Source organism: Anopheles gambiae, chromosome X (genome assembly GCF_943734735.2).
Source record: "Anopheles gambiae chromosome X, idAnoGambNW_F1_1, whole genome shotgun sequence".
NCBI classification, from domain to species: domain Eukaryota; kingdom Metazoa; phylum Arthropoda; class Insecta; order Diptera; family Culicidae; genus Anopheles; species Anopheles gambiae.
The window spans coordinates 16,191,340-16,209,134 of record NC_064600.1 but is presented as its reverse complement, the minus strand read 5'-3'; the positions used below and the strand labels follow the sequence as shown (position 1 = coordinate 16,209,134).

The 17,795-nt window shown below is 43.6% G+C and overlaps 1 protein-coding gene across 5 annotated transcripts in view; it reads right to left on the bottom strand.

The window, feature by feature from the left end:
• Positions 1–17,795, bottom strand: part of LOC1277377 (protein amalgam) — a 65,916-nt gene that overhangs the window by 15,935 nt on the left and 32,186 nt on the right. For 4 of the 5 annotated variants that reach the window (XM_061643410.1, XM_061643519.1, XM_061643472.1 and 1 more), the window contains 6 exons: positions 7,151–7,813; positions 5,365–5,421; positions 5,210–5,286; positions 2,532–2,717; positions 2,258–2,450; positions 1,934–2,062 (listed from right to left, as the gene is read on the bottom strand). In XM_061643410.1, the coding sequence (XP_061499394.1) occupies positions 1,934–2,062; positions 2,258–2,450; positions 2,532–2,717; positions 5,210–5,286; positions 5,365–5,421; positions 7,151–7,481 (973 nt within the window). In that variant the 5' untranslated portion in view covers positions 7,482–7,813. The remainder of the gene's footprint in view (positions 1–1,933; positions 2,063–2,257; positions 2,451–2,531; positions 2,718–5,209; positions 5,287–5,364; positions 5,422–7,150; positions 7,814–17,795) is intronic. The other variant, XM_061643603.1, reaches the window with a different exon arrangement.

The following is a 17,795-nucleotide window of genomic DNA, read 5'->3' as shown; positions in this document are numbered from 1 at the left end:
GCTGGATGCAGATCAAGCGTCTGGGTAGCACCGGACAAGGTACGCGCCGACGTAGCGCCCTAGCCAGTACCGGCCAGAGCATCAAATGTAAGAATTGAATTAAATTGAAATTTCGCCCATGACTCTCCGGCAGCAGCAACACTCTTCATCCCTTCTGCCGGTACCGGATGTGATGACAAAACCATGACATCAGTATGCGTTCCGGAAGGGCACCGGTTCGTATCGTGGGTCGCATCGGCCCTAACCCGAGGACTCTCGGCTGACAAGGGGGGTTTTGCAAAATGGGTACGAGCGGACCGTAAAGGCAAACGACCCGAACGGCATCGTCATCGTGTTGGCTCTCAGGGGGTGGGCCACGGCCCCAGGAAACCCAGATGATACGGCTCGGTCTCGGGGGGATTTTAATGGTCGCTGAATGAAACTGATAGCTCGGACGAGACCGGAATGTGTGATTCGACTCCCGACGGTTTGCATCTTGCTCCGTACCCGTGGGCTGGCCGGCAGTTCATCTTTGCCCGTTTCACCTTTGCATTGCTAGGCTCGCTTGCACCGGACAGCACCGCACGGTGGTTGGCGCAGGTGATCAAAATTTCGCGCAACCTACTGGGCGTGTTGAGTTTTTTTTTCTCTTGCGTTGCCAATCGGTGAGCAAATCGTGCCTTTTGCGAACTGTTTTGCAGTAAATTGGGCATCATGCTGGTTTGCATGTTAAATGCAGGTTTGGTTTACTAAATGTAAATATGGCTTTTTACAGTTCTGTTATTACTCTGTTAATTTACGTTACAATTCTGTAAGTAGCGCTTTGGCATAGAGTTTAATTTCGGTAGCTAATCTGCTAATCTGGCAACATTTTAAGAAATAAAGTAAAAAAAGAACATAAATATGTACACATTTTTACTTCATACGATAGTTCACAGATAGGTTACTAACAGTTATACAGTATATTTTACAGTATTTTGCGAAGCTCAATTTCCAATACAATATTTTCATTTCTTGCGAGATGTTTTTCAACAGCTGTCAAATGTTGTATTTGCATCAAAATAATGTTGCAGTCCTTACACATGATTTTCAACACGTCTCAAGCTGGATTAAGTTTGACAGTTTATTTGTGATGTGTGGAAAATCATGTGTAAAAACTGAAATTTTATTAAGAAGCCATCTGACAGCTGTTGAAAAACATCTTGGAGGCGGTAAATACAGGGTTTCCCAAGTCAGTTTCGAATGTAAACACTGTTATTGACCGCGTGCAAAATGCTATTCCACATCGATCGGACATTTCATTTCCATCGTAATAATTTATAATTTCATTAGCATGATTTTTAACATGATTTAAGCTGAATTGAGTTTTTCACTTCTTTGTTATTTGTTGAAAATCAAATATAAAAACAGAAATTTTATTATGAAGCAAATACACCATTTGACAGCTGTTGAACAACATCTTGAAGGCGGTTAAGAAATATGTACACATTTGAAACTGACTTGGAAAACCCTGTAGTCATCGCCTTCAAGATGTTTTTCAACAGCTTTCAAATAGTGTATTTGCATCATAATAAAATTTCATTTCCTTCACAAGATTTTCAACACATCGCAAAGAACTTTTAAACTCAATCAAGCTTGAGACGTGTTGAAAATCATGTGGCAGAACTGAAACATTATTATGATGAAATTGCAACATTTGGCAACTGTTGAAATACATATCGCAGGCAAAGAAAAATGTCGTAAGCATTGGGAATTGGTTTGGAAAACCTTGAAAGCATTCAAAACTCTAAAATACTGCTTTTTCATGCCAGAGCGAATGGAAATGCCCACTGTGCCTGTGCACGGTCCCATTCACACCGAGCTCGGGTGAATCGATTCGGGGGCAGGGTCTTGGCTACGGATTCTGTTTCACTCTCTGGTACCGTCGGTGGTTTCGGTGGTTTCGGCTACTTACAGTGTACTTGCAGCTTGAGCCGTTTGCTCACGGACGGTGGTACGCCGTTCGAGGCGATGCACATGTACGCTCCCATCTCGGAACGTGTCACCTTCGTCAGCGACAACATCTCACCTTCGACTATCGTTGCTGTGTGTAAATAGAGTGAGACGGAGAGAAGTGCAGTGAACGGAACGAGCGTTAGGATGACTTTACCGCTGAAGAGGCTTTGCTGGTGTATTTTTTTGTTGTTGGTTGTTGCTGTTTTGTTTCGCTCAGCTACTCAGCTTGAACAAATTGGCACTGCTTTACGGCAGCTTACCGATAGCTTGGTCCCCTACGTACCTTTCATCTTGCCGTGCGTGCCATTGCGGGCGATGATTTCACGCCCGTCCTCCCTTCGCCACACGATCTTTGGCTTCGGGTAGCCGCGCGCCTTGCAGATGAGCTTGGCCGAGCCACCCTCGGGCACCATCATGTCGCCGGACGTTTCCTCGTAGATGATGTCCGGCGGTATCACCACCTCGAGAAAAGCGGTCTGCCACAGCAGCGAGGGAAAGAAAGGGAGAGACAGCGATACTGTAGTGCGATGCAGCCGGGCTACTGATCGATCCGTTACCTGCATCTTCATCGGATCCGTATTGACCTGACACATGTAGACGCCCCGGTCCTCCATCTTGACGTTCCGGATCACGAGCGTCCAGGTGTTGTAGTCGTTGTGCGTCACCGACAACCGGCCATTGTTCGTGATGACGTGCTCGTGTATCGCCAGGATTGCTTTTGCGTCCGCCTTAATCCAGGCCACCTGCATGACATTGGCATGGTTGTCCCAGGAGGGAAGGATATACGGCATGACAGCAGCAGCAGCAGCGAGCAGCAAACAGAAAACAAACCCCGGCTAATATTAATGAACGGTGCTATTGAACGGTATGATATCGGTTAACATAAACATAAAATACAAACACACGCACACATACACTCTTTTCATGTACACTAATCCATACACACACACACACACGCACTCCCTCAAACACGCTTTAAAACGTACTCATACAAGTAATAGTGCAATCGTACAGCGAGCAGCGAGCTTTCACATGCAGCCAGCAGTGACCCATGTGTTCCTTTTATCCGTTTTTTTTGCGCATTTGTGTGAGTTTGTCGTCTCACTTTTACTGCAGTAAGTCGTTCTTCACAGCAGCATACGGTCTGGACTCCAGGTCAATGGGTCACTGTCTGCCTGCATGCACGTTCCTGGTGATCAACCTGGGTTTGATTAGTCGACATTGGGTGAGGAGTGATAGTGCAAAACGACACACACACACGGTAGGAAAAGCAAACGAGTCATGCGTTTGGAATACACGGACATGCATACAGGCTACGGGGATGCAAACGAGCGCTTATAGGTTAGGTGGTCAGTTTGAATGCGTAACGAATGTAATAAGAGTAGTTGGCGTATGGAATAGTTCACATTGTGAAAACACAAAAGTAGATACTAATAAAGTGAGCAGTGCCTAAAAGGTATGTAGTTTGATGTTATCGTACTTAAGAAAAGATTAGTTTACTTTTTTTTTATTTTGAATGAAATGCCGAAAATAATTTAAAATATTGCATCATATTGCATACCCTCAAGAGTTGTCACATCGAGGAACTTTTTTTTTAGTATGAAAACGCCTTGAATTATGCAATGAACCTTGCAAAGTTGCTGTTTTAAGTCTAGTTTAGTAAATTCAAATTGATTTTATCTCTTAGGAACTCATCCTAAATGGTAAATGGTAAAAAGCTTTGTTGGACTAGGTTTAAAAATAACTACAGCATGCATGCATACGCTTTTTTTGGTGCAGAAAAACATTGTAACACATTAACTAGAAAGCGACTGCTAGGCGTATCGAATCCCTAACGTCCCCGCAAACCGCAAAACTTGTGTGCCGCGTGGACACGGTTTCAGGCTTGCGGGGACGTACTGCTGGCCGAGGAAAACAAAAAAACGCCATGAAATATGGCATTGAATCCTTCCGATTTGTGTGGACGCGCATTAACATGGTGCACGACGGTGGTGCAAGACGGTGCAAGAAACTGAAAATCCCAAAAGAAACACAAGGGGGTAAGGGTTGGTGCAGGGCAACTAGTGCGTGTGCTGGCATTTGGCCGGTGATGGTGCTGGTGCTGCAAAAATGGTAAAGTTCGGTGCAAATACTACCATTACTTGGTGCAGGCGGTGCTTGGTGCTTGGTTGTGTGTGAGAGAGAGAGAGAGAGAGAGTTTTGGAAGGATCTTGCTTTTGGGGGTTGCTTTTTTGCGTAATTGATCGGTTTTGGACAACGGTTGGAACTGGAGGATGGTTGTGCATATTGGTGCAACTTTGCAGGTGTTGAGCTGAAAAACAAGGGGATAGTACTCGGGACGGGGAATAACGGACTGGACATGTGAAGATGCTGGTTGTCCGTAGTCTCAGACAACGAGGCAACAACAGCGTATCGGAAATTAAGTTGGAGGGGATGTGCAGAGGTTTCTTTTTATTGGGGGGAGCGTGATTGGTGCATAACACGGTGCTTACACTACTGGTGCAGTTTGCAGTTGTGGTGGTGGTGGTGGTGGGAAGAATACGCTTTGGTCTGTTTCGTGGTGCGCTGCTACGCCACTAAAATGCGGTGCACTGGGAAATGTTAGATATCAACGTTTCAACTCGCTCGTGGTGTAAAACAAAACAAAAGAAGAAAGAAGTATAACTCGCAAACGAATGAATGTGCTTTGATCGGATGGGTTTGGAGTGAAGAGGAAGGAACTGGAGGGTGCCTTTGTGTGCTATGCTTGGTGGAGGTTGTTCGCGCTCGTTCCGTTTTCTGCACGTGACTGATGTGAGCTTTCAATGATTTGAGCTTTCTTTTCGCGTTTTGTGCAGACTTTTTTTTCTTTTTTAGTTTTCGCGTTCAGCTGGCATATACTCGAACGTGTGGCCAATGTAGAATAGCCTCCCCCAGTTCCGACGAGCAGAGTATCGTCGTTACGTGTCGCTGGGTTTTCGTAGTGCAGGCTGGTCCGCCAACCAACCTCACGCCAACAAACGAACAAGACACCGTCGATTGGAACGGCAAGGATGTCTTTTACTTTTACGGTTCCATGGCAAATAATCATCGTTTGACGTATAGGTTGGCAGGGACTTTTGGAGTCGTTACATTTGGAGTAGGAAAGGGGAGAAGGTATGTGCGCTTTCAGCGGTTGTGAAACGAAACAGAAAGTAGTGCCACAGAAATCAGGGAAGAATCGATACCATATTTCACGTCGGAATCGGATACATACCCGGGCCGGAGTTGCTTCCCCACTCACCCGATAACCACCGAGATTGTTCACGACGCAGGTGAACGTGGCGTCGCGACCTTTTGAAAACGGGAGAAACGGGAGCACTTGGTAAATCTCGTGGTTTCCGGGATATTTTATCGGCCGACGAAACTTACCTTTTGCAACGGTTACATTCTCCAACGGATATACAAAGTCCGGCTCAAATGCTGACACTGGGTGACCATATGCAGGAAATAAAAAAGAAAGTAGAAGCGTTTTAATAAGCGTATTGTTAGTGTTCACTTCAAAGCACTCATCATATTATTTGAGGTCGTTTGGCAATTCGCAAAAAAAACAGAACGATGGTTGCTTAGTACTCAAGAAAAAAAAAACTGCTTAAAAATTCTGATCGCGCCTTAATGTATGACATAAGGCATGTAGCGCTGAGATTTATGCAATTTGTATGCAACAATTTTCCCTCATTTCTGTAACGAAAACTACACCTTTCCTTCTACAATCACCATTTCGGGTCATACATGTTACATACGAGATTGCATTTTGGCTTGAAAAAAGTATAATTTACTCAGCATGATTTTTTACGCTAATCATAGTTGTTTTGTGTTATAAATTAAAGATTTATGATAATGATATATAAATAAGTATAATGCACAATGCATAGATCAACTGAAACTAATAAATCATAATGTTATTTTGATGAAAGTTGCAAACTTTTACGCTTCAATTGCTTTAGAAGAACAATCTTATGAAACTAATATTATAAGTAAACGCATTCATAGCATCACAAAATGTACGACTAAATCGTAACACTTGTCCTTATTAGATGCACAACTATTTCAGGTAGGATGGTCATGGAAGTAAGTGGCACAAATCAATTTATAAAAAAAGTGAAATGAAAAGGTGATCTCTGTTTAATGTAATAATTTTCTAAGCTTAATAGGGTTTCCATGATTTTTTGGTTGTTTCTCAAAAAAATTTGGTTGTCTTCGATATTTTGTTGGTGTGCGAGTTAACTAAAAATTTATGGGATACGAATTAATAAAATTGTGCTAAATTGAATAAATCGTCAGACGAGCCCAAGAAAATCATAGTAAACAATCAATAGATTGTGGGAAACCCTAGAAAACATTTGAATCAATAATGTTCTTTAGATTGTTTAATAAAAATGTGTTTTGAAATTGATTATAAAAAATACACGGCTTAGTGGTTATAGAAAGGAAAGTTAAAAAAGTTGTGACTTAGTATTCAAGGACGATATCAACATGCTTTAGTTTTAGCGCCTGAATTTATGTTATTTTTTACAAAGTTTGGAAAAAATAGTGTCTCTATATTGGCAAGCGTTTAAAAAACATTGTACTTGAAACTTAAAAAGAAGTTAGTCAATATTCAAAGACGTTATCAATTTCCTGTACTATAAAATATGTATGACATTACAATAATCATTACCCATTACATTACATTACATTACAATAATGAGAAACTGGAGAATGAGAGTAAGTATCCGAGGATATTCTTAAAAATAATAAGTGCGCCTAAATGCATGCAATTTGTTTGTAATAGTATTGAAAATGTACAGTGTGTTGTGAGAAAAAAAAACCATTGAAAATCCTAATTTGGTTTGCACTTTCTATATTATTGACGTCAAGATCTTTGCAAACACTTAACATTTTAGAGTCAAATGCTGTTGCTTTTCAAATTATTAAGAGGAGAATGCGAGAAACAACTCTGATGATATCGGCCAAGCTAATATTGTTACAAAGAACACTCTTTGCTGTGTTGAGTGCTCTTCGTTTTCTCAGTTTGGCAAATAATAAACTCCTAGTACGGCATTTTAGAAAGGGTAAATACTTCGAAGAGCAACGTAGCCGAATCCATACCCATTTAAACTACCCCGAAACAGTTTACGAGCAGGACACTATCACCCAGCCCTGGGGCGCTGCTTACCGTTCGCTAGAATTACCGCTAACGCTATGTACAGAATAGCTACAGGTCGAAGGTATTGGTAACGATAAAATTTATAATTAAAACTAGTATGGCTACAGCTGTCCGTTGGCGGCAATTCCAAGATGGACGGCACCACTGTCCCCTCACTCCTCGTCGTTGTCGTTGTTGCCGCTGTCTTCGTCCGCTTCATCGCGGATCCTCTCCGCTTGTGGGTGGTTCGGTGTCGGGTGCGCTTTCTACTGTCGCGGGCCAGCTGGTGGTGGTTTGGTGCTTTCTGCGTGCAGCACCACCACCGGCTAGCGGAGCGTGAGCCCTCGCCTGTGATCGTCATCTTGCGCCGGGCGGCAACGGTTGCATCTTTGCCCCGCTGCACTGCCCCGGCCGGAGGATTGTGGGCCAGCGTTGCGTCCGTGCTGTGCGTCCGTGCCAGGAGCTTACACGGCGATGGACCACGGCGGGTACACGTGGGTTTGTGTGGGTGTGTGTTGGTCGGCTTTGCTCGTTGCTACCGATACGGCTCGTGTCTCGGCCGATACCGGCGCGTGACTTACTGATGGGCACGTTTGACTGACCGGGTTCTAGGACTATACCCGCCTGCGCTGGTACCAGACCGAAGGACCGGACCCACTAAAGACCATCTCAAGCGTGGCAAAGGCTGCAGGGCTGGAAGGAAGAAAGAAAGAAGAGAGAAAAAGAAACAGAGGGAACGATAGTGTATGAGTTGAAGTTATGAAAAAAATGCGAATTTTGAGAAGAAAACCGAGCAACTCATCGTAATTGACCAAACGACGGACAGAAACCTTCCAACATTGAGCCGCTGCAAACGTGTTAACTCATCATCTCCGGTAAAGTGCCCAGCATCTTCAACAAACTTGGCAACACATGGTCCGGTTTCATTATCACCTCTGGGCGGACCGCACATTACAGCTGCTGCAGACCATCACGAAATTGGAAGATAACACCTCCTCATCGATTTAGTGAGCAAAAAAGGAAAAATGAAGAGATCGGCGAACAGTTGCCCCTAGACCCTGCGGGTGCTGCACGTCTTTGCGAGAATTCAGGAATGTGTGTGTGTGTGTGTGTAAATAAATAAAAGTCATTGTGCCCTTGGTGGCCACAAGCTTTCTCGAGAATCGTCGTACAAGAGTGAAGAAAAAAAAGAACGATTCCCTTCTTCCCTGAAATCAAATCCCGAAAATTTATCAAAAAACTTTCTCATACTTGCGCACGAACGAAGGCGAACGTTCGTTCTGCCCAGCAAGGGCAAAAGTGTTTCAGAAATTGTAATGTAATATGCAACATGTTGTCCCCGGAATCGCGCCGTCCCCGTAGCCAGATGGGTAGTTATGTTTTCTTTTTTGGTCTCGCTCCCTGTTTCAGCGTCCTGTTTGGTGCTTTGAAACGGTTTCGAGTGGTTGCAAGAGCAGCAAAAAGCAGAAAAGAAAACGTAACACACCGCAAGAAAAGGAGCAAGGATCGTAACGGAAACGATCTTGACAACTACGAGAGTGTCGTCAACGTGAAACGACACCGATGATTGCGACGGTAGTTTGGTCACAGTTGAAAATGTCATGATTTTGTGTGCTGTTCGTCCCTTACGCCCTTCCCATACTAGCCCTCCAATTCGATTCTGTGTCTTGTGCCTCTCGGCCGGCGGTTGGTGGCAAAAGTTTTTTTTCCGGTCGCAACCGGTCGCGCAACCCATGTATGTGTGTCCAGGATGAAGCAATATTGGTAAGCAGTTGGAGACGAGTTTTTGGTCGTTTGGTTGCTAAACTAAAGTCTGAACTAGTGTCATCGTTGCCTGACAGACAGCTTGTTGTACATGTGTTTTTTCTGCTTTTCTTCACTTTCCCATTGCTACAATGCTTGCAAAATGACGATTCCGTCGTCCGCACACTTGAGTGATAGAAAAATCGAATAGAAACAACTTGTATAGAATGGGTTAGAGTACTGGTTTTGGAGCAGGCTTTGAATTTTTGGGAGTGAAATCGAAACTACATTTAAGATTAGTGGATTCCTTACGGCTGTGTGATACTGTTCAACCGATGATGATTATCTGAATAGCAAGTGGATGTTTTTACATACATTGGCGTTTTTGAAGTGGTTATTTCATTTATTATTTTTGGCATTGCAGTACACTGCAATGATTGCAATTTGATATACACTAATAAATTTGACTAAATCAAATCAGGAATTTATGATTAACGTATCCATTAAAATATGTATAACCGAAACCGAACCCATACCGATCCTGGAACTAATACCTAACCCGTTATAGTCATTACACCAATCAGGAACTCTTACCAGCCCTGGAACTAATATTGAATCCATATCTGTCTTGATGTGTATCTGGACCTGTTGAAAATCCGCAACGAAACATGGAACGGTTCCGGCCCTTAAAACGACACTGTTCCTTGTTGTTGATTGTTGATTCCGCAGAAAGACGAATTTAACTGAAGAGCAGGTGTGCAGCGTATGAATTAGGGTAGAAATACAGCGTAGAAATTCAGAGTAGAAATCAGTTTAGGAAAAACAGTTTATTTTCCAATGATGAAATTTTATTCAACATGAAGTCAAATGTAGTCATTATGTATTTCTTTAAAGATACTTGAGAATCACTCTTTAAATTCTTAATATTTTGGTACTATTACATTACATAACGTTTCACAAGAATTTAAAATAATTAAGATTATTAATGAAACTATTAAGATCTGTTTCATTTTTAAAGCACAGCTTACCATTTATGGATTGAGAATTATTATAATTTGTTTATTATTGCTTGGATTCAAGCCACACAAATGCCGATAACAAATCGATTGAAATTTAAAGGAGTAAAACATACATTGGGACCTTTCACGATTCTAGTCAGTTTTTTTTTGTATGAAGTTTGACAGTTCGAGGCTGGAATCATGTCAACTTCTTCTTCTTCTTATTTTCTTTGGTTGTCGATCAAGGCCTGCCTGTATCATTTGTGTGGTTGACTTTCAGTGACTTATGAACCAGCCCCATAGCAGGATAGTCAGTCCTACGTAAAGCCGCACGGTCCATTTGGAGCTTGAACCCATGACGGACATGTTGTTAAGTCGTTCGAGTTGACAACTGTATCACGAGACTGTACCACGTAATCATGCCAACACTCCATAAAAAACCACACTCCACAAAAAACATGCCTGCGATATTCAGCCTAGATTATTTTAGCCGCAAAGCTAGAATTAGATTCGAGTAACTACAGTACGATTGATATTTCAGCCTAGGATCTAAAACGGAAAGGAACATGTTCAAAGGAACATGTACTTGGGAATGTGTTACAATTTAAGACGAATGAAAACTGTGCTTCTTTTTGTAACCCAGGATAAATTATAATTAATGCAGTTTGAGCTACGAAATAAAGGTACGCACCTAGGTTAGTGCATTTCACCAGCACGCGCACAGCTGTCAGGCAAATGATAACTGCAACGCACGTAGCAGATGCACGGGTCGGTTGCTTGTGTATCGAAAATTAAAAACAGCCAACCATAGCAAAAAAGGAAAAATCATATACACACACTCACACCAAACAGCAAAGAGCTGAGTGTGCCCCTTTGCTGAGTGCGCCCCAAAAACCACACCGTTCTGTGCCCATTCGTTGGGGCGATTGGGGCAATTAATTACTGCTTTTTTGGAGGCGGGAGTTTGTCGAAACGGCTGCTATTGACAGTTCGGGCCCCAATTCAAAACTCGTATCGCGAAGGAAGGTGCACACACTAGGCGAGACGATATGGTTACGGACGCCGCACGTGACCTTCCCGTGGGTCGCCCGCGTCCGCTTTTCGGTGGCCAGGATTGTAATCCGCTGCAGTTTAAAAGCTGAACGGTGTCGAGAACGCACCTGACTGTCGCATCCATATGGACACCTTCTACATGAGGCGAACTTTTTTTTCGTTCTCATGTAGTCTTTTCATGTGTTTATGTGTGTGTTTGTGTGAGAAAGTATGGTGTGGTATTTTTTAAATATTAATTTCCCACCTGCCAGTACACCCAGCAGGAAACAGGGACAGCGATAATGCTCGTAATTATGTTGTTTTAATAAAGTGGAAATGCACCGTTTTTATGTCATCAATTATTATCAGTGCCGGGCGTGGGATTGTCAACTGCCTTTTGGAAGCTACTCATTGCCACCGCTGCTGGTTACGCTCGGTGGTGGCTCTGCATGGTGGCTGAACGTGGGAGAAATTGAACAAAAGAAAAAAGATACAAAAAAAAAAACAATACTGCAAATCAGCTTTACTACTCAGCAACGGGCATACCGCCCTCGCACTTACGATGGGTGGAATTTCACATTGGTTACTCTTTCTTTTGATTCTTTAGGCGTGTATGAGCAGGCATCTGGTGCAACAGTTAGTGGTTAAACGAATTTGCAGATTGAAATTAAATTACTCAATTTTGCTCGATTTAGAAACTATTTTGCAGTTTTGGAGTACGTTCACAGCGTGAAATTAATTGTGTTAGTTATTTTTGAGAATATCTAATGTAGATACATCAAAGGGTTTGGAGGTGCTCTCGTACAGGATGATAGTGTCCAAAACATTGAGTATCCTGTTATAATGCGTACTGTTCAAACTTCAAATTACATCATAGGATAATATATATTTACATAATATACGTCCAAAGAATTATAGAGTCTTTATGGATTACGCTCAACGTTCAAGGAAAAAAAAATCTCAAGCAAATAGAGCTGCGAAATAACTCGAAAGATCTGCAGAATATACAATTTAAGGATCTATTGAGAGGATTGGACGTAGCAAGATCTGTCGCAGATCGCGTGCATCGATGTCAAGCTACAGGATACCGAGCTTCCTGGATCATTATTGTTGACAGGACAATGTCACAACGGCATGTACTATCGCGAACGGGCCAATCAGAAACTGAGAGAGTTAAGATTACACCGATTAAAACGATTGTTCAGCCCAATCCAGGTATATGTTAATGTCTTTAACCATTTCTCAATATAAATTAAACTATAGATAGCTGATACGATAAAGAACAGTTCTCATTTGGATATGAGATACACGAAATCCTCACGATTCTTCAGCTTCAGAACAAAACGAATAGGAATAAACATTTTAGGTTTAACATTCTACGAGTTCGTCTTCAGAAGATTCATAGATTCATCTTGAGATATGAACAGAGATCCTATCCAACCCAATCTCCGTTACATATTTGCCTCAGATATATTTAACTTTCACTCGATTATCTTAGCTCACTCCTGATCTTGATTAGAGCAATTCCTGAAGTGAAGTGCTAAAATTCAATAGTAATTGGCTTATTCCATTCCCATAAACATGAGATGCCCCTAGCTCAGGGCATTGACGATCACAACACCACACTCTTTCATACTTTAGGTACTGGGACTCCTACAACGTTTCCTAATGATTCAAACTCTAAATCTTTTATTTCTGCCGGCCCGAACATCTAACCACCTGGCTGCGGTCGCTCACGTAGGTGTCACGTAGTGATCATGGGAAAGCCTTAAACCACCCTTTGTGAACCGTTTACCGCAAGCCCTCACAGTAGCAATCGGCAAACTCATACGGCAAACAGACGCTGCAACGGGAGCCACTCGAACAGAATTTGCCCGCAATATGCTACCTCGGGCCGGCCACAAACACGACAGATTTGCCCGTAATTTGATGCTGTGTGTACGTGCATGTGCGCCTGTGTGTATGGATTCCTCGGCAGCGTCGGTCGGTCGTCGCCGTACCTCAAACAAAACCACAAAACTCGTGTCAACTATTCGTGGAGCATTTTAGGGAAGCTGGTTTCGGAACTGCCGGCCACGGTTCGGGGGAAAATGTTTGAAAAATGTCTCTCTCTCTCTCTCTCTCTCTCTCTCTCTCTCTCTCTCTCTCTCCGTATCTCTCTGTAGCCCTCTTCACACTGCATCTTTCCATGTACCACGGCAGGGAGGAAATATTTTCGAATAATTTGCTCCACTGCCCTGTTACTCCCGCTCGCCGGGTACGTCCCTTAGTGACAACTCTTTTCTTTTTTTTGTGCTGCTTCTTTGTTTTACCAATCGTAAAAGGACAGCTGGCAGAAAGTGTGGGTCGGAAGTGGTGGGGAAATGGTAAAGTTCGGAAGCGACATTTGACGCTCAACGCTAGTGAATATTTTATCAGCTCCATCTACTGCCAGATGCCTTACGGTTTGAGCCCCAAAAGCACGAGCCCGGGAGCACGGCACGGGAGCACGAACTAGTAACGGCAGATGATGACAGCTGGATTATCCTGGACCTGTCTGCCCCCGGCCGCCGTTTCCTTTCCGGAGCACGGTCGGCTCTAGTAGCCTCTCCGACTGGCATGGCGCCAGTCTATTGCAATTTCAGGATGCTTACTTCCCTCCAAGCAGCAGACGTCTCACGGGGTCGGGTAAAGAAAAACTAGTCGCTCCTTCTGCAGGAATGTCTGCACTTCCGACTACTTACGCTTGCGTTGGGATTTTAGAGTCCACTCGGTTTCCTCGACGAAGCAAGTAAGCAAGCGAGCAAGGAAAACAAAAAATCAAGAAGCTCCATTTTGCTGTCACCGTCGTTGGAGGGCAAACGTCCCAAATGGATACTACAAAAATAAAAGTATCACTTCGATGTTTATCTCGTGATTACTACTGCTCCATTTCAAGATTGGTGGGGCCAAAAGGTTGAGAGAGAGAGAGAGAGAGAGAGAGAGAGACTGAGAGAGACATAGAATGATAGAGAAGAAAAATCAAGAAAGAGAGGGAGAAAGTGTAAAAAGGGGGACTGGATTTGCGAAAGTTGAAACCATACCGGGAGGTTCTTTCTCGGCACCGGAAGGAATTCTACGCTTCAAGCACGTGACACCGATGTTGAAGTTAACTTTTGGAATGCAACGGGTTTTACGTACCGAAGGGTCACTAGCGCGCGACCATGTCCAGGGCGTGAACCGCGCGTTTGTCGAAGCATTCCAGACAGCTCAGACGTCGTCCGCTGTCCGATTCTGTAGTGGTCGGCGAAACTTTGGTCGTTGAAACTTCCATGCACCATGGATAGTTCAGGGAACAGGGAGGGCGTTTGGGATAAGATATGACCTCCGTTTTCTTTACCTTTTTGAGGCCTGACAGGCCTGAAAGGTTTGAGGCGGAAAAGCCTGACATGTGTAAAGTTGTATAATGGCAATCCAAAAAGGCGTTACGTGTGTGTGTTTGTGTAATCATCGTAAGTATTTGTGGTTTCATATTAGACGCATGTAGGACTACCGTCATCTGCGGTGATGTAGGTGCACGATGGGAAGTTATTTCCAATTTTTCAATAGGCTTCATCACATTCTCTGCCCTGCTCCAATAAATAATGGACAAAGTAAATTTGCTTGCACACACTTGCTAAGACGCCACCATATCAAATTGTTCCTCGTAATAGGCACTTGGCCGGCGATATTTTTCTAGACGCCCAGTATCGATTGCAGCCTAAGCGCCTGATGGTCAACCTTGTGCAGCCTAATCGCGATTGGTCCATCTAGACGTCTAGCTGGTCTGCCGGGCAGCTACACGGCTAATCCGAAGCATCTTTTAAGCACGAAAAAATTCAATTAGTAAATATGCACAGTGCTCTTACAACGTAACAGGGGGTTGGGGTGGGTTGGGAATGGCAAGAACGAAGACAAGAGCTGCCCGGTACTGGCTATTCCTGTTATGATACAAGCTTATCATCTTTAGCCCATCTACATGCTCACCTTTCATCCCTCCCGCGCTGTAACGGCTCCGCTTCCCACCAGTTTCCCTTCCCGGAAAATGTCGGCTGAGAGCATCATCTCGCCACCCCCGCGCATGACAGTGCGCTAACGGGAATAAAAGCTTTAAAATTTAATAAGCTGCTAACAGCTTGCCGGATCTTTCCACCGTGTCCGACACCTTATCGTTGTTGTTTTTTTATTCTTCTTGTGGTAGCCACCACCCCACTTCCTCCTATTCCTGTAACAAGCTCGGGCCAGATTTGTCACGGGCTACAGTTTATCGCAGACAGCGTGTGCGGGCGCGTGGGAAAAGTGTATGCAGCCCACCCGCCGGGCCGGTAGATCCGGTTTCGGACGCCCCTTCCAAATCCTGTCTGGTCCGGTGTTTTTTGTTGGTCGAGGTGCGGCAGAAGGAACAGGTCGCTCGTTCACTCTCTATCTCTTCCTCCCCCCCCCCCCCTCTTTCTCTCTATCGCATTCTCGCTATTTGGTTCCGGGTTTTCTTTTCTCAATGAACGACCCCTCGCCGGGGCAAGCTGCAAGGTGTGTTGTAAGGTAATATTTTTATCACCTCGCCCGTAAGCGTTACGACCCTTCGTCAAACACAAGCAGCGGCAGGGCAGTCTGCATATGCTTCCTGGGCAGGAGGCAGGGAGGAAAGCAAAACATAAAAGTGCACACAAAAAACATACCCGCAGGAAAAGGTGAAATTAGAGGAGCGGACAAATATTCCCAAACCACGGAGCGGAAGGAAAGGAGCGCCTCCGTTTTTGGGTGATCTTTGGGCAGGCGAGGCAAATATTCTTTTGGTTACCTTTTTAACATCACCCCTGAGTGGCCCTTTCAACACGCTCTACTTGAAAAGGCTGGTTAGAGGTGTATGTGTACTGTGTACACATTTTTACAACACCTATTTGTCCCTTTTTTTGCTTTCTCTGCACCGAGCTTGATGAAATAAATTTGTTGAACAAGCTTGAACAGCCTCTCCAAAAAGGGCCAGTTTGTTGCTTTTGGAGTCGGTTTGGTTTTGTTTTGTGAAACGGTGCATTTGTTTCCTAATTTTAATTTGCTGACGTATGTATTGCCTTATTTAATGGATTGAGCCGTTGAAGTGACGAAGCGATCAAAAAGCCACCAAAAAAGCATTACGGCATGGGCATTGAATAAATTTAGGCTATAATATACAAAAATCTGCCCCGGAAGATATGCAATTGGTGGGAAAATGTTTACGAAATATAAAACAAACACCCGCTGGTTTGACTGTTCTGAGCGCCTAAATGTACCTTAAATGTTTTTTTTTCCATGATTTACCTAAGATGGAAATAACAAATGAAATTGAAACAATTGTTTTATTTACGAACCGAAGAAGAAAAGCATATCAGTATACATTGTGTGTCAGGTGTTTAATATTAAACGCACATGAAAACATTACAAAGCTGATTATTTTCCTGCTTTTATACTGGCATTGTTGCTACTGGAAGAAAGTGTTAAAATTGTTTCCTGCAGTACAACATTTCAATGTATTGTTGGTGTGCTTTATCCTTTATTTATCCTTTATGCTTTATTCCAATCTAATTTGCAATCCAAGATTTGTAAAAAGCTCAGAAAATAGCACCAAAAACAAAGTGTAAAACACACACCACAGACATATAACATACACATATACACACACCCATGTCACACAGGAACAGTCGGTTGGTTTTGTACAGCTTGTCGAATGGCAAACCACTCAGCGGCGCTGATTTGCATTACGGTGGGACTGTTTTGTTTCGCCAATTTGAATAATTAATTCATTTGCAAATGCTACCGCTGTTCAGCCTGCAGGCATAGTAACTCTCGGCAACGACCGACTGTTTCCGGTCGTCGCAAGTGACAGTCAGCGAGTGCGTTAGCAGCCGGGAAGCGTGCACCGTTGTCGGTCGGTCGGTCGAAGGGGAAGAAAAATGGTAATGAAAAAAATATTCTTGTATCGGTATGGGCTGCAAAGTGGTGTAATTTTGACTACGTAAACATTATGACAATTTGTATAATGATCCACGTTGATAAAGTGAACGAGTAAAGTTAAAACTTTGCAATGGTCTATAAAAAGTCAAGGTCTAATAAGATTCTGCCAAACGTTGAAATGGTTGCCAACACTCAAAAGTAACGAAATGATCAAAAAGCGCAGCAATGAAATACATTTGTCAATTAATTTGTGGCTACGATCGAAATAACCGATTATTTCACCTCACAACAGAGCAACTGCAATCCACTACTCTTTGTGCAAAGTAATTGCAACATTTTCATAAGTTCAGTTTATAAATATAATTCGGAGTACAATTTCATTTTCACCGAAACAGTCACAGAAACAATCCTGGATCGCCGGGTTCCCAGGAACTCGTTAAATATTATGTTCACAAACTTTGCAAAACCGTACGCTCTTGCCTCCCAATTTTAATCCAGTAAATGCTCATAATCGTCCCGAAACCCGCGCACTATGGAGCTATTCATACCGCTCGCGATAAATATACGCTTCTCAGTTCCCTGCCTTCCCCAAACAAAGGGGTCGTTCTTGATTTTGTCTCCTGTTTCGGGAAAAATGGTCCCATGCTGCCCCATCTCGTTCAGTTGCGGCGTCGTTTCAGTTTATGCTGGGCAGTGCCCAAAATGAACGCCCGCGGGACTCTCGCCGGTTTCATGCACAGCTTCCAACCACACCGGACCGGCGAACGTAAAGGTCCGTTTGTGAAAGGTCCAGTAAATAATCCGCTTTTAATAGGACAAACCACGCTATGCAGAGCTTTGCGGGGAGCGGGTGATGCACAATTTCATTGACAATCGCAAACGATTTAGCAGCGCAATTGCGGTAAGGCGAAGCCTGCCATGAGGATGGGAAGTGAAAGCCGCCGCGGGCCCGCCACGGTACACGCTGCAAAGAT